This window comes from Oncorhynchus kisutch, linkage group LG15 (assembly GCF_002021735.2).
Source record: "Oncorhynchus kisutch isolate 150728-3 linkage group LG15, Okis_V2, whole genome shotgun sequence".
Taxonomy (NCBI): Eukaryota; Metazoa; Chordata; class Actinopteri; order Salmoniformes; family Salmonidae; genus Oncorhynchus; species Oncorhynchus kisutch.
The window spans coordinates 10,819,549-10,830,314 of NC_034188.2; the positions used below are offsets into that span (position 1 = coordinate 10,819,549).

The 10,766-nt window shown below is 42.3% G+C and overlaps 2 protein-coding genes across 8 annotated transcripts in view; one reads left to right on the forward strand and one right to left on the reverse strand.

The window, feature by feature from the left end:
• The window catches only part of LOC109879494 (kinesin-like protein KIF3A), a 32,223-nt gene extending 25,350 nt beyond the window's left edge, over positions 1–6,873 (forward strand). For 6 of the 7 annotated variants that reach the window (XM_031789632.1, XM_031789630.1, XM_031789631.1 and 3 more), the window contains 6 exons: positions 1,380–1,490; positions 3,378–3,503; positions 3,675–3,728; positions 3,877–3,945; positions 4,084–4,205; positions 5,232–6,873. In XM_031789632.1, coding sequence (XP_031645492.1) covers positions 1,380–1,490; positions 3,378–3,503; positions 3,675–3,728; positions 3,877–3,945; positions 4,084–4,205; positions 5,232–5,280 — 531 coding nt within the window. In that variant the 3' untranslated portion in view covers positions 5,281–6,873. Of the gene's footprint in view, positions 1–1,379; positions 1,491–3,377; positions 3,504–3,674; positions 3,729–3,876; positions 3,946–4,083 lie in introns of all 7 variants that reach the window. The other variant, XM_031789636.1, reaches the window with a different exon arrangement.
• Positions 6,874–7,423: 550 nt separating this feature from the next.
• Positions 7,424–9,283, reverse strand: LOC109879483 (uncharacterized). Its single transcript, XM_020471647.2, has 4 exons — positions 9,051–9,283; positions 8,801–8,866; positions 8,320–8,433; positions 7,424–7,703 (listed from the first exon to the last, which is right to left on the reverse strand). Exons 1-4 carry the CDS (start codon positions 9,174–9,176, stop codon positions 7,557–7,559), a joined length of 453 nt encoding a protein of 150 aa, XP_020327236.1. The 5' UTR covers positions 9,177–9,283; the 3' UTR covers positions 7,424–7,556.
• Between the last annotated feature and the right edge of the window lie 1,483 nt (positions 9,284–10,766).

The window sequence follows — 10,766 nt, forward strand, 5'->3', positions numbered from 1 at the left end:
AGCAGTTCTATCACAGAATAGGATATAATCTACAGTACATGGTAGAGGGTAGCCAGGGTCGTTGTTCAGACAACTGAAGAGTTGTAAATACATATATGGCTTAGTGGTTAACTCCCCTTGCTCATCTGACATGTCTCATTTCTGCATCAAAATACTCACCACTACACTTCCTCTGACTGTTTGAGCGGGGTTGATTCTCAGTGATAAGTGACGCTGATGAGGGGTGATATTTTGGTGACATGGCATATGCCCAGCATATTGGGAAACGAAATGAGTCATAACGTATAAACAACTGTCCCATGTCCAACTGGCACCCTATTCCCTACATAGTGCACTACTTTTGACTAGAGCCCTATGTTGGGGGAGGGACAAAAAATTGAGACTACAGATTATTTTATGGGACAATATATTTATGTTGTTGTGGAGAAAGATGAGTAAATGTATTTATTGGTTCTTGTAATTTAACTTTTTCATTTTATTTTTAAAATATATTTTTAAGGATGTCATTCATTAAAAAAAATATATTATTATTATTTTTAAGGTACTCATTACATTTTGGGTGGGGTGGGGTTGCCAGAATTTCTGGTGAAAATGCTGATAGAGTTTGAAAACCACTGCCTTTAAAGTCTACTAAGTCACACCAGTCAGCACCTTGCTAGTTCAGATAAGGTGCCTGCTTTGCTTTCCCTGAAAATGGCAATGGCATCTGTCGATGAGCAGAGGAATTGAACATAATAAAAGCTACAAACTGACTCTGGTCAGAAGCAGTGAACTACATATTTATTTATTTATTTCACCTTAGGGCATTGGATGATTAACACACAGCATTACTTCATTAACACACGGCATTGGATGATTAACACACAGCATTACTTCATTAACACACATCATTGGTTAATTACTTCATTAACACACAGCATTGGATTATTGGTTTATTACTTCATTAACACACAGCATTACTTCATTAGGGAATAGAGTATCTTTAAAAAATGTACATAGTTCTGTCCTAGAGCTGTTCTTGTCTAATGATGTTCTGTTTCATGTCATTCTGTATTATGGTTCATGTTCTGTGTTGGACCCCAGGAAGAGGAGCTGCTGCTTTTGCAACAGCTAATGGGGATTCTAATAACATACCAAAATACTCCCATCTTGTTTCCATCAGGGGGAAAAGCCTTCAGGCGTTTCTGCATGTTCTGTTGTCTCCGGCGGAGCAGTCTCCTATGTTCAAGGGAGACTTTACACACTTTTATCGTCAGATTCAGTATCTCCAGCACCATACTAGTATCTACATGGAGATAATTAATGAGGTTCCCGTTTTAATGATTAAATAAATGAAATGAAATCCAAAACTCCCTGTCTTGTTTGTGGCGTCCATGCAGGCGGAGCGTCTGGACATGGAAGAGAAGTACTCCAGTCTGCAGGAGGAGGCTCAGGGGAAGACCAAGAAGCTGAAGAAAGTCTGGACCATGCTGATGGCTGCCAAGTCAGAGGTAAGAATGTCCAAGTCCCACAGGACTCTGGTGGAAACTAGTGCACTATATAGTGAATAGGATGCATCCCAAGTGGGTTCAAACACAGGACTGGGGCCTTGTTGTGTTGTGGATGACCTGTAGCAGGAGCAGAACATTAACACACATCATTGGTTCATTACTTCATTAACACACAGCATTGGTTCATTACTTCATTAACACACAGCATTGGTTCATTACTTCATTAACACACAGCATTCGTTCATTACTTCATTAACACACAGCATTGGTTCATTAACACACAGCATTACTTCATAATCACACAGCATTACTTCATTAACAATCAGCATTACTTCATTAACATACAGCATTGGTTCATTAATACATAGCATTGGATGATTAACACACAGCATTACTTCATTAACACACAGCATTGGTTGATTAACACACAGCATTACTTCATTAACACACATCATTGGTTAATTACTTCATTAACACACAGCATTGGATCATTGGTTTATTACTTCATTAACACACAGCATTACTTCATTAACACACAGCATTGGTTAATTACTTCATTAACACACAGCATTGGTTAATTACTTCATTAACACACAGCATTGGTTCATTAACACACAGCATTGGTTCATTACTTCATTAACACACAGCATTACTTCATTAACACACATCATTGGTTCATTACTTCATTAACACACAGCATTGGTTCATTACTTCATTAAAACACAGCATTGGTTCATTACTTCATTAACACATACACTGACTGTACACAACATTAAGGACACCTTCTTTATATTGAGTTGCACCCCCCTTTGCCCTCTGAACAGCCTTAATTCATCGGGGCATGGACTCTACAAGGTGTCAAACTGTTGGCCCATATTGACTCCAATGCTTCCCACATATTTGTTAAGTTGGCTGGATGTCCTTTTGGTGGTGGACCATTCTTGACACACACACAGGAAACTGTTGAGCGTGAAAAACCCAGCACCGTTACAGTTCTTGACACAAACCGGTGCGCTTTGCACCTACTACCATACCCTGTTCAAAGGCACTTCAATCTTTCGTCTTGCCCATTCACCCTCTGAACGACACACAGACACAATCCATGTCTCCAGGCTTAACAATCCTTCTTTAACCTGACTCCTCCCCTTCATCTACACTGATTGAAGTGGATTTAACAGGTGACCTCAATAAGGGATCATCGCTTTCACCTGGATTCACATGGTCAGTCTGTCAAGGAAAGAGCAGGTGTTCCTAATGTTTTGTACACTCAGTGTATAACACATAATTAATATATTCTCAATAATTATTTAGGATACAGACTTCAAAGGTATGCCAAACATCCTTCACCAAAAGGACATTTTCTGTGGCTCTAATTTCAGAAAGATCCAAAAGCTCATGAATATCTTTGTGGCCATTTCGTATGGAATTGTCCAGAAGCAGTCACGTCAACACATGGCATTGGCTCATTTCTTCGTCAACACATGGCATTGGCTCATTTCTTCATCAACACACGGCATTGGCTCATTTCTTCGTCAACACACGGCATTGGCTCATTTCTTCGTCAACACGTGGCATTGGCTCATTTCTTCGTCAACACACGGCATTGGCTCATTTCTTCGTCAACACATGGCATTGGCTCATTTCTTCGTCAACACACGGCATTGGCTAATTTCTTCGTCAACACATGGCATTGGCTCATTTCTTCGTCAACACCTGGCATTGGCTCATTTCTTCGTCAACACGTGGCATTGGCTCATTTCTTCGTCAACACGTGGCATTGGCTCATTTCTTCGTCAACACGTGGCATTGGCTCATTTCTTCGTCAACACACGGCATTGGCTCAGTGGTAGTCTTGTGGTTGTTGAGAGGTTGTTGTTGTGTTGTCAGATGGCCGACCTGCAGCAGGAGCATCACCGGGAGATCGAGGGCCTGCTGGAGAATATCCGCCACCTCAGCAGAGAGCTACGACTGCAGATGCTCATCATAGACAGCTTCATCCCACAGGAATACCAGGTGTGTGTGACAACTACCCGTCTGTCTACATGTCGTAGACCTGTGTGGGTGTGTGTGTGCGACATGTCGTAGGTGTGTGGATATGTGTGTCCATCCATTTATGTTTGTGTGAGAGTGTATTTAGTTAGCACTGATGCTAATATGGTTCCTGCTTCTTCCTGTCTGGTGCAGGAGATGATTGAGAACTATGTACAGTGGAATGAGGACATTGGGGAATGGCAGCTGGTGAGTTCTGCATACAGCCACAGTGAAATATTTAACCTGAGAATAGTCAGGCTAAGGGGAGGGAGTTTCTCCATTAACATAGACAGTACAGAGCCACGTTGGTGTGATTGCCTCATGCTTATGACATTGTTTACTTGTTGGTCCTCAGAAGTGTGTAGCCTACACTGGTAACAACATGAGAAAACAGACCCCCGTGCCGGACAAGAAAGAAAAAGATGTGAGTTCTTAGTTCACACCGACATAAGAAGACAGGCAAGCATAGTGCATCTGGATAATATTATTTGACCCTCTCTTCATGTTCCTCCTCCACCCTCTCTCTATCCCCCTCTCCTTCCTCTCTCCCTCTCCCCACCAGCCGTTTGAGGTGGACCTGTCTCATGTGTACTTGGCCTACACAGAGGAGAGTATGAGACAGTCACTGATGAAGCTGGAGAGGCCCAGGACCTCCAAGAGTAGTAGGCCCAAGACTGGACGAAGGTAATCCAGCACCACCGCCTGTCTCCCAGCTGCTGCCGGTACATCGTTATCCACCATGAACAATAGTGGTAGTACCAACCAGGATAACAGTACTACTATACCAACCAGGATAACAGCACTAATATACCAACCAGGATAACAGTACTAATATACCAACCAGGATAACAGTACTAATATACCAACCAGGATAACAGTACTAATATACCAACCAGGATAACAGTACTAATATACCAACCAGGATAACAGTACTAATACACCAACCAGGATAACAGTACTAATACACCAACCAGGATAACAGTACTAATACACCAACCAGGATAACAGTACTAATATACCAACCAGAATTATAGTACTATAATAATATAATTATAATAATAATAATCACAGGCAGAACAGTTGGAACTGGAGCAGCAGCACGGCCAGGTGGACTGGGGACAGCAAAGAGTCATCATGTCAGGTAGTCCTGGGGCATGGTCCTAGGGCTCAGGTCCTCCGAGAGAGAGAAAGAAAGAGAGAATTAGAGAGAGCATACTTAAATTCACACAGGACACCGGATAGGACAGGAGAAGTACTCCAGATATAACAAACTGACCCTAGTCCCCCGACACAAACTACTGCAGCATAAATACTGGAGGCTGAGACAGGAGGGGTCAGGAGACACTGTGGCACCATCCGAGGACACCCCCGGACAGGGCCAATCAGGAAGGATATAACCCCACCCACTTTGCCAAAGCACAGCCCCCACACCACTAGAGGGATATCTTCAACCACCAACTTACCATCCTGAGACAAGGCTGAGTATAGCCCACAAAGTTCTCCGCCACGGAACAACCCAAGGGGGGGGCGCCAACCCAGACAGGAAGATCACATCAGTGACTCAACCCACTCAAGTGACACTCAAGTGACGAAATCATCTCTTTGCGTCTCAAATGGCACCCTATTCCCTATGGGCCTAGGTCAAAAGTAGTGCACTATATAGGGAAAGGGTGCCATTTGTGATGCAACCCTCCTCTTATCTCCTGACAGGAAAAGATCAGCGAAGCCCGAGGCTGTGATGGAATCCCTGCTGCAGTGAGAGAGCCAATCAGGGCTGGAGCCCCATGTACTGCAATGAATCTACACTACTTTACCTTAGAATGAACAATAGTCAGTCAATGAATCTACACTACTTTACCTTAGAATGAACAACAGCAGTCAGTCAATGAATCTACACTACTTTACCTTAGAATGAACAACAGCAGTCAGTCAATGAATCTACACTACTTTACCTTAGAATGAACAACAGCAGTCAGTCAATAGTCGAACATGAAGATCTTTATTGTCGTTATTTAAACAGATGTTCTTAATACACTGTTTAGCCAAGTAAGGTTTTAAATGTGAAGGGAGGAGAGGAAACGGTTGGTAGGTCAGGGAGGGAGGGAGCAGGCAGCAGAAACTACTGGAGGATTTAGTCAGTGTCCCAAATGGCGCACCCTATTCCCTATTTAGTGCACTACTTTTGACCAGAGCCCTATGGGATACCCTATGAGCCCTGGTCAAAAGTAGTGCACTAAATAGGGAATAGGGTGTCATTTGGACCTGCCCCTTAGACTGCTCAAGTCAAGGGGACCTTGTATTATAATAAGGGGAGGCTTGTTGAGGTGAGTCAGCTTAATGTTGAGTCTTAATGTAGTCATCGAGCACAGTTCAGTGGGCAACACACAACTTGCGTCCCAAATGAAACCCTATTCCCATTATAGTGCACTACTTTTGACCAGGGCTCATAGGGTGTCCTGTAATGCTCTGGTCAAAAGTAGTGCACTAAATAGGGAATAGGGTCCCATTTGGGACGTAGGAAATTAGTCTATGATGAGCACAAGCCATGGTTTTTGAACAGGTCTTCAAAGACGAAAGCGACGACAACAACAAACACTGTTTTGAGATGACGATGTCACCACTCCTACTGGCAGGATGTAATGGATACATCTGATGGCCTTTCACAAAAAAACTATTCCAGAAATGATTCATATGTGCACCACAGGTCATAATGCCCTTATTTCAAGCATCAAACTTATGGGAGTCTAAAGTGTGCTTTTAAGCTTAGTTTCCTTCTTTATGTCTGAAGGGTAGGACATTCCATAGACGAGTGCGCAACAATGGGACAAACTACACTATATTTAGTCTCCAAATGTTTAGTGAAAACGAATACATTTGCACAATGAGCGCTTATCTCTAAAATGCATCCTTACAAGTTGTTGGTTAGCGAGGGTATTTTCACCATATTAGCATGGACATGACATCAGTCGAAACACCTCAAAATAAAACGTGATATTAATAACGAGATACTACAAGCTGAAACCAGCCTCTTACGATTCCCCACGTTGCAGCTTTCTGTCATTGTTGTTCGCTATCTGAACGCCACACGGACTTCTGTCTTGTCGAGACGCACATCATTTCCTGATGTCAGCTAACCCGTCTATATAGTAATGCTGTTCGCCCATTAAACACTAACTAAGACATTTTTTTGGCACGCTTTGATTTCTTCCTTTTCAGCTCATTGTTCATGGTGTATTTTAGTGGAAGCAAAGTGTCTTTATTTTGGAATTTACTGTATTTCAAATGTTTACATCTACTGAGCCCCCCCCCCCCCCTTATTTTTGTTAATTTATTAAATTATTGCACATGTCTAATCTCACTCTCTTTCTTTGTCTCTTTAGATTTGATTTGTCTGGTTGCCGTGTGATTTGTCTGGTTGCCGTGTGATTTGTCTGGTTGCCGTGTGATTTGTCTTGTTGCCGTGTGATTTGTCTGGTTGCCGTGTGATGTAGCATGTTTTAAGATTGGAATCAGGCTAGGTTTCTTCCTCTAGGTTTCTCCCTCTAGGTTTCGTCCTGCCTTCTTGGGAGTTTTTTCTAGCCACTGTGCTTCTGCATTGCTTGCTCTCTGGGGATTTAGGCTAGGTATCTCTAAAGTACTTTGTGAGAACTGCTGATGTAAAAAAGGCTTTATAAAATAAATGTGAATGATTGATTGATGCTTTAACGGCATGGTCACTGCCAAGAATTTGCCTTGTTTCACGATTTGCCTGGCTGTCCACACACATGAAATAGTTTAATGTTAAAGATTGTGATTCCACATTATGAAATGTAGTTTGAGGCTAGAGTCAGGAATGGGTCAAGTCTAGAAAATCTATGGTGCAGTAGTATCAACACACTTAAACCACATTTACAACAATACAATTTTGCCACTTTTACAAGTTAATTTATTCATAAATAGTACAAAAATAACTGTCATAATATATTTAAATAATACAATAAATAACAATATGAGGTACTGGACTATGCAGAGTTGACAGAGTTTCCATCAGTCCTCTCAGCAAAGCTCTAGGATTGTTTGTGATGAGCGGCAGGGAGGTGGACGAGAGTAGATGACCTGGGCACAGTTGACAAGGTTTGTCAGGAGATCGTGGAGCTGTTCCTCATCACCGTTCTCCTTCACAGTGCAGTTGGCTGGATGAAACTTGGGAGAGAACAGAGAACATTCCACTGAGAACCATAGACTGCTTAAGGAACCCAGGTCACTACCTTTAGAACCCTAACATGCTGTACTTCAACAAGGTTCAGGGTGTTTGTCTACAACATGCATGGTGCTCAGTACACCTTGTGTAAAGAAACAAGATTTTTTGCGGATGAATCAAATAGTATTGCATTATGGGGTCATTTTCCTGGACTAGGATGAAGCCAGTTTAATGGACTCAGATTAAGATCATTTACAATGAAAGTTATTTTTATTCCAGGCCTAGACTTCATCCATGTCTGAAACACCTCCCTGTATGTTTTGAGTTACTTTTTCTACACTGATAATTGTTGTGGCTAATAGTCAGAGTAGTAGTTACTGTTTGATTGACACGAGCAGGGCTCTGTTCAAGTGTGTGCAACATTACAAGTTAACGATACATTGTGTTGAACAGACATAATCTCTACTCATTTTGGATATTTCACTGAATACACCTAAGCTAGCCCGGGTACCAGTCTGTTTGTGCCATCATGCCACTCCTTTGGCATGACAAGAATTTGCAGCCCAGGCTAGAGTAGACCCCACAACCAAGTTTAGATTTGTCTGAATGATTCCTTACCTTATTGTACTGCTTCAGCACTCTACTGATTTTAGATATGTTGTTTAATGGAATCCTGTGCCTCGTATGGCTTATGGCAGACAGAATAGTCTCAGCTATGCAGAAATCTTTAGGCTGTAATTTGAGAAAGTTATGATTATTGATGAATCTGCTGCTGTAATGGCTACAACAGCCTGTAGAAATGTATTACATACATTGTCACCTTTCTGGTCAGCACTAATAAGTGTCTGATTGCATCAACAAGTGTTGACATGGGTAAGTTAACAGTAGTTATCACTGATGGACATAAGGGTCCCGTTATCCAGACACAAATGAAAGGCTAGTCTTGGGACTAAGGAGCACTTTCAATGGTGAATATCCATCGAACATGGTTTCCATTCTCTGGGACTAGGCTTAATCTGTGTCTGGGGAAAACGGCCCATGATGAAACGTTGTCTACCATGTTCTCGTCCTATTCATCAAGATTATGGATACAATTTACCCCGTTTGCCCTGCAGCGATCTTGATCGAATCCCGCCGGCACTAAACTGTCCAAAAGGGCCTGAAACTAGAAACAAAATGTCACAAAATGTTTATTATTTGTGTCCATTTGTCATGCCCCCTTTGCTCTCATTTTTTTACAAAAAGCTTTCTAATCCAATAGAGCAGAGCAACATTTGATAACACTGTAGATACAATGGATTATAATGCTGTTATAACACTTGTCAAATGCAACATTTCAATCTTCTTACCTCCAGACCTCCTTTGAGGATCTTGTTAACCTCGTAGATGACCGTAATCAATAGATGAGTCTCATCAGTGGGCGCAGTGAAGACCAGCACAAATGCAAAGGAGAAGAGGAGAGCGACAGTCTTCATGGCTTTACAGCAGTAGTAGTAATGGTAGTAGTAGCAGCAGGCTATGACTAGATACAATCAGCCCTCGGGGTGAAGAAGGTTCAAATGTGACTGACTTGCAACGTCAGTCACAGGCCTCTTATACTGTCTCTTGACACTGAAACTCCTCACAGAGCACATTAGATAGAGATCACTATAAGTCACAGCTAAAATTATGACAATCAACATCCAGGATGTCCTTATATGGGAAGTAATATTGCATATGATCATTTAGCAATCAAACTGAAACTTGATGATTGACAGAGTGAAAATGTATGAAGTTTATTTTAGAAACGCTATATATTTTTCACATTTGTGTTATTTCATTAGAAATGATTGTTTGTAGGTACCTTAATGTGTGTGTAAAATATTACTGTTCTCAGGTTTTGTATTCACCTAGCTATGTTATTAAGACGGATGAACTAACTGTAAGTGGTTCTGGATAAGATTATCTGCAAAATTACTAACATATAACATGTATATGTCGGCAGCAGCCACTCTGTGCAAGTGATGGCTCTTTAACAGTCTGATGGCCTTGTGATAAAAGCTGTTTTTCAGTCTCTAGGTCCCAGCTTTGATGCACCTGTACTGACCTTGGGTCGTTGTTGTCCTTGATGGTCTTTTTGGCCTTCCTGTGACATTGGATGCTGTAGGTATCCTGGAGGGCAGGTAGTTGTCTCCCAGTGATGCGTTGTGCAGACCACACCACCCTCTGGAGAGCCCTGCGGTTGTGGGTGATGCAGTTGCCGTACCAGGCAGTGATACAGACCAACAGGATGCTTTCGATTGTGCATCTGTAAAAGTTTGTGAGGGTTTTAGGTGCCAAGCCAAATGTCTTCAGCCTCCTGATGTTGAAGAGGTGCTTTTGCTCCTTGTTCACAACACTGTCTGTGTGTGTGGACCATTTCAGTTTTCAGTGATATGTGCACTGAGGAACTTAACTTTATACCTTCTCCACTGCTGTCCCGTCGATGTGGATAAGGGGGTTATCCCTGTGCTGTTTCCTGAAGTCCACGATCATCTCCTTTGTTTTGTTGATCTTGAGTGAGAGGTAATTTCCTGACACCACACTCGCAGAGCCTTCACTTCCTCCCTTTTGGCTGTTTCGTCATTGTTGGTAATCAAGCCTACTACTGTTGCGTCGTCTGCAAACTTGATGATTGAGTTGGAGGCGTGCGTGGCCACGCGGTCATGGGTGAACAGGGAGTACAGGAGGGGGCTGAGCATGCACCCTTGTGGGGCCCCAGTGTTGAGGATCAACGAAGTGGAGGTGTTGTTCCCTACATTCATCACCCTGGGGCAGCCCGTCAGGAAGTCCAGGACCCAATTGCACAGGGTGGGGTTCAGACCCAGGGCCTCAAGCCTAATGATGAGCATGTAGGGTACTATGGTGCTGAATGCTGAGCTATAGTCAATGAACAAATCAAATGTTATTTGTCACATGCTCCAAATACAACAGGTGTAGGTAGACCTTACAGTGAAATGCTTACTTACAAGCCCTTAACCAACAATGCTTTAAGAAGTTACGATTTAAAAAAGACGTGTTAAGTAAAAAATAGATAAGTTGAAAAT